This window comes from Pinus tabuliformis, chromosome Q (assembly GCF_031772625.1).
Source record: "Pinus tabuliformis cultivar Carrire ecotype Pingquan chromosome Q, CPIR1, whole genome shotgun sequence".
Taxonomy (NCBI): Eukaryota; Viridiplantae; Streptophyta; class Pinopsida; order Pinales; family Pinaceae; genus Pinus; species Pinus tabuliformis.
The window spans coordinates 697,875,874-697,882,283 of record NC_142296.1 but is presented as its reverse complement, the minus strand read 5'-3'; the positions used below and the strand labels follow the sequence as shown (position 1 = coordinate 697,882,283).

General features: G+C 41.9%; 1 protein-coding gene across 1 annotated transcript; it reads left to right on the top strand.

The window, feature by feature from the left end:
* Nucleotides 1–3,310: 3,310 nt before the first annotated feature.
* On the top strand, nucleotides 3,311–3,661 carry LOC149221460 (uncharacterized). Its single transcript, XM_089387384.1, has one exon. The coding sequence runs from the start codon at nucleotides 3,311–3,313 to the stop codon at nucleotides 3,659–3,661; it is 351 nt and encodes a 116-aa protein (XP_089243510.1).
* Nucleotides 3,662–6,410: the final 2,749 nt, after the last annotated feature.

Here is a 6,410-nt window from a genome sequence, read left to right as displayed (position 1 = left end):
CCAGTACTACTGGCCCTTTCGATAACATTCTGTGGAGCGTAGACTGAGATCTCACCCAAAGTATTATGGGAGGGTCCTAGAACCAGGTTTCTACACCCTAGAGATGTCTAATGAGCTTCTGGAGCTCCACGGTCTGACTCGTAGCTACACGCACTTCTTGTCCCTTCACACCTTGCAATGCTGCTTCTACGTAGCCCTACTCGGGGCGCAACCCATATAATACCCAAGTCCCTTGCTATTTAATCTGTTATTATCTAATTTCTTAACTTTTTTATGTAAGACTGATGATTATTATAGCATATTCAGCAATCATATCAATGCGCGTGATAAATAAAATAGTATAAATGTAAAGAAGGCAATACACATCAGATACATAGAAATAGGAATAAACTTTTCTTTATTAATCTTCAATCCGGATTATATACTTGACACCGCCCTACGCACTCAGTTGCAGGGGTCCGTGCACTCAGCTGCGGACTCTACTAGGCCTCTGCGCACTCAACTACAGAGGCTCTTCCTACTACTATGACCCAATACACTTAGAATCCTACTCTAAGCTAGAACCATTCGTACTCCTTTCTCTTATTCCTTAGCTATCTTTACAACTTAGAGCCTCACTCTATTTATACAATCCCATGCTCCGCAGACCATGGGTAGGCCGACATGACTTTAGATTACATTACATTACTTTAGGGTGGACATCCTTATGATTTAACCTATACTTCACGCTCCGCGCCCACAAATTCGGAGTCTTACAAAACCTTTGACGAAAACTTGGGCTTTGAGCCTCAAAACATGCTATGGGCAGATTCCATGCCCAACATGTTGTGGTGTGTATCAACAGAGGTAAGGAATCTCCCACCTTATTATGGCTTAAAATATGTTAATTTATTTTTGGATGAGTTTGAAAGGGAGGTGCCTGAAGAACATTGATTCCAGGCACTTGATCTAGCACTAACTGCTATGCCTACCCATTGGTGGGGTACGCATAAGGATAGATTCATTGATTGCAAGGAATACAGGTGAATGATGAAGTTGAGGTTTGGCTATGTTAATACCCGTATGACTAAAAAATACAGTGGAAAGGATGATCCACGTGAGCATTTTCTACGGTGAACTAAATCATGCGATGAAGAGCCACAATAGGAATGGGTGCATATCTTTTTTCATATGCTAGATACTATTCCAATGAATTGATACTTAGAAGCATAGCTATGCCACGGGATAGATGAATGGGATATCTTGAGGGAAATTTTATTATTAACCTTCATCTTTAAGGATGGATTTGAGTGCATTGATGAAGCACTTCAGGAAATTAAGGTTGTTATCATTAGAACACCTACAGAGCTAGTAGAATGGATTCAACCGAACTAGAGTACCCAACTACACCATGTGTGGAGTGCTACAATGTGACTGTAGAAGAAGAAGAAGATGATCCGCGAAAAATCAACATTCTGAAGACCGAATGACAACACGAGGTTGAATGTCCTAAAGCATTGAACCTTGATATATCAGAACCTATGAAGACAAGGCAATCAAACATTGGGCCCGACGGACAGCCTAAGTTTGCAAGGATAGGCAATTATTGGGATGAAGATACAACTGATAAAGTTGTGGAGCTGCTGCGTGAATACTAGGACTTGTTTCCTACCAAGTTCTCAGACCTGAAAGGAATAGTAGGGGATCTGGGAGTTATGAAGATCACTTTAAAGCCCAATGTGAAGCCCGTGAAACAGAGACCCTACAACCTAAATCTGAAGTATAAGGAGAAGGTGCGCAAAGAGCTAGACAAAATGCTGGAAGCTAGAATTATTGAGCCAGTAGAAGAATCTGATTGGGTGAGCCCTATGGTTGTTCAAGAGAAGAAGAAACAGGGTGAAATCAGAATATGCATAGACCTGAGAAAGCTCAATGATGCATGCATTCATGACCCATTTCCAACACCATTTACAGATGAATTTTTGGAGAATGTTGGAGGACAGGAATCTTATTCATTCATTGATGGGTTCTCAGGGTACCATCATATTAAGATCACATTGGAGGATCGCAACAAGATGACCTTCACAATGGAGTGGGGATGCTTCTAATACACAATGATGCCATTTGGATTGAAAAATGTGCCTGCAATCTTTTCAGGGGTTGTAATTACAGTGTTCAAAGAATTCATCCATAAATTCTTAGAAGTGTATTTTGATGATTGGATTGTGTTTGGATTGGTCAAGCACCACGTTGCAAGTTTGTGCCTTATGTTGGATACTTGTCACAAATACCAAATTGCTCTAAACTTGAATAAATGTATCTTTTGCATGCCATATGGGATATTTCTAGGCCACGTGGTATGTAAGTAAGGACTAATGGTAGACCCTACGAAGATAGTAGTGATTGTCAAATTAGAAGCTCCAAAGAATTTAAAGATGCTGCGTGCGATGGTGGGCCACACCAGTTACTATAGAAAGTTTATCAAGGATTATGGACAAATAACTGCACCAATGGATTGGGATGAAGACTGTCAGCGTAGTCTAGATGTATTAAAGGAAAAGATGGTGATTGCACCAATTTTGGTATTCCCAGACTTGAAGAAAGAATTTCATATTCACGTGGATGCCTCTTGTATTGCATTGGGTGTGGTAATAACCCAACCAGGTGAAGGCGAGATAGATCACCCTATACCCTTTGCGAGCTGGAAACTGTCAAAGGCCGAGAAGAACTATTCAACTACAGAGTGCAAAGGACTGGCGATGGTCGACACATTGCAGAAGTTTCGACATTACCTATTAGGTGCACATTTATGTACAAAGATCACTTTGCTGTCAATTACCTAGTCAACAAGCCTGTGTTGGGGGGGAAGATATGTAGGTGGTTACTGTTGTTTCAGGAATATGATTTTGATGTGATTGTAAAGCCTGGATGGATGAATGCGGGACCAGATCATCTATCCAGAATTGAGACAAGTGAAGAACCAACTAGTTTGGAAGAAGGGTTTATGGATCATTTTGTGGATATAATCTAGTTTCTAACTGTTGGCACTGCTCCAGAAGGATATTCTATTCAGCAGAAGAAGGAATTAGTGGTCTACGCTGCTAACTTTTTTGTGATTGCAAGACACTTATATAAGATGGGCATTGATGAAATAATGCACTGATATGTTCCTGGACGCTTTAGCATCCTCACTGAAGCACATGGAGGAGTGGCGGGAGGACATTATGCAGGAATAGCAACCGTGCAGAAGAGTATGCACGTAGCACTATGGTAGCCAATAGTGCATAAGGATTCTAAGTCACATTGCAGGGCATGCGATGCTTGTCAACAGATGGGAAAGCCATCGCAAAGGGACGGACTGCCCTTAAATTCTCAGATTTCATTACAAGTCTTTGACAAATGGGCGACTAACTTTGTAGGTCTGATACAGCCATCAGGAAAAAAGACGGGCACGCGGTATATTATTACTGCGACGGAGTATTTGACAAGATGGGCAGAAGCAAAATGGGTGAAGTACTATAGCACTGCTACAGCTGCAAAGTTCCTGTTTGAGTATGTCTTAACAAGGTTTGGGTGTCCTAAGATACTGATGATTGATAAGGGTATGCACTTTCTAAATGAAACTATTGTCGTGATGCAATTTCAGGTTTATCATCAAAATAGTACTCCCTATCATCCTTAGGTAAATGATATGACTGAAGCATTCAATAAAATTCTGGAAAATGCATTGACAAATGTCCACAATGTGCAAACGAATGATTGGGATGTACACATACTAGTGGTCATATGGGAATATAGGACGACATGCAAAAAGTTGACAGAACAAACTTCATTCAGGTTGGTCTATGGGATAGAGGATATGATGTCCATGGAATATATTGTGCCAAGTCTGCGGATTGCAGCATTCACTAATATGGTGGACTGTGAGACTATGGAGGAGAACCTCATGTAGTTGATGGAATCAGAAGAAGATAGGTTTCTCGCATGATTTCACCAAGAGGTGTAGAAGGAGCATGAAAAGGCATGGCATGATCAACATAATAAGTTGCACACCTTCAAGGTGAATGACTTGGTCCTACTTTATGATAGAAAATTTACAAAATTTCTTGGGAAGTTTCAAATGCATTGGATGGGACCCTATCTAGTCAAGGAAATTACAGATGGTGGCGCAGTTCAGCTTGTGAAGCTGAATAGGGAATTATTTCTGGGAAAAATCAATGGAAGTCTATTGAAATTGTATCAAGGGGATCCTACCCTTGTGTAATGACTATATGATGGAAAGACAGTCTTAGTACTCCAGGAAGCTGCAAGGAGGTGTGGGACTATAAACTAGACTGCCCAAAAAGTGGAAAAACTAAGTAAGGGGGTTGTGCGACGAAAGCAATAAGTATGCCAGAAGGAGTTGCGCCATGGAGGATGGTGCCATGCAGCAGGGTCCAAAAATAGTTGTTGGATGCACTGCAGCTAGGTGGATGGAGAAAATACCATTAGGAGGAGTGGGTAGGATGCATTTATGGCACACATATTTGGAAATTTGCCACCAAAGATGCATTTATGATCAGAAATTGGAGGGAATGATCAAATTTGAATTTGAAATCGCCTATAAATATGGCATGCTAGCCTGCATTACAACACTTTGATTTCAGAGAATTTGCTGCCAAAAAGATTCCTGTATGTCTAAGAAGGATTGGGAGGAACTTCTTTCATGGCTGGAGTTCACAAAATTGCCTGATTGGAACCGTAAGATCATCCTTGAGAAAATGATTGATCCTGTAGAAGCCGCAAGTTTTAAAGCCACTATCTCTAAAGCCATAGCCCCTGGAATCACGTCAGTGATGGAAGGTACACCGTCTGTGCCTATGGTGCTGAGGTTGCCTAGGCCTAAACCATCCACTACTAAGGAGAAATAGAAGAAACCACAGGCTGTTCTGGTAAGGTAGTCATCTAAATAGAACCCTCCGGAGGTTTGACAGAAAGGGAATATGGACAAGTCGAAACAGCCACACGAACCCATGGATCTTGACGAAGAGGAGCTTTGCGAATGGGTTGAAGAGTTGGATGCTGAGGAGGGAGAGCCTATCAATAGGCTCCTGAAGTATATCGCTTCGCGAAATGGTAAAACAAAGGTACCCAAGTATCTAGATAACGCTAAATTCACAGTCTCTACACTGCTATTGCTAGAGAAAGTTCCATTTGAAGGCGCACTCTTAGGGCACATTCCCGCACTCAAAATGGAGGATTGGGATATATCTAATCATCAAAAATTCTCGCATTTTGCAACAAACAAATATTTGATGAAGATATACTATGAGGAGACCAGAGTCACGTGATTAGAGCTTATGAAGTGGGTTATGAGGGTTGAAAATGTTGGGTTACTAAATTTGCTATGTGTACTACATTTTAGCATAACCACTATCAACACGGTATGCGTACGAAAATTGCTTAAACTGGTTCATGATGGGTGTCCTTGGTTAGCAGAACCCATCCCCATCGCAGATATGTTGATCCACTACATCACAAGGTTGCCCTACCAAGGGGTGGATCCAGCCAAGGAGTTTGGAGGCAAGAGTAAAGAAAAACAACTCACAAACAGAATGAAGAGCGAGTTTGGCTTAGTGAAGAAGTCACGTGGATACTCTATCCATTCCATCACAGACAAGGCGGTGCAATTTTTTGCCCAGATTTTGGCTTGCAAGGTCATGAGAAAGTGTCGCGCGGATGACGTGTCGGCACCAGGCATTTCATTGGCTACACAATGTGCGAAGGGGGTGAAGTACAACTAGGTGGAGTATATCTACAAAGCGTTTATGTTGAATTGTCACAAAGCACAGGACGATGGCAAGGCATTCCACTATGCCTGGTTGTTGTTGTTAATTGCCCTAGTTGCATGGAGACTGCCAAAAGACAGTTAGTTCCTTCCACAGGATGTCGACTTAGCAGAGGCCATGAAGTTCACTTCATTGTAGGCAATGAAGGATCTGGAGAGGGTCATTGAAATGAATGTGAGGGTCACCTACCCTGTTTGAACACTTGGAGTCCTACGTGGATTTTAAAGTGGATTTTCACAATGTATCCATCCACGCGAGATGATATCCTAAGAAAGTATGGTACAAGTTGTCGTACCTAGTCATTAACATAGATGTACAAGAAGTCATGGGAAAATGGCCAGGGGAGTGGGTACACACCACAAATCTCGACGAGGGAGAAAGTAAAGGTAGAGAAAGTTTGTCCATGCAGGCCATAGTAGCACAAAAGCAAAAGGAAGTTGAGCAGGCTGTCGCTCGAGAGAATGCATCACAGAAAAAGAAGGAATTTGCTGCCAAGGCAACTACTGATAAGGAGCGCATCATGAAGGAGGCCACATTAGAGGTTGAGGAGTCTGCTTCTCAACATACTACGGACAAGGAAGGTTCTGAGGAGAAAGGAGGTGG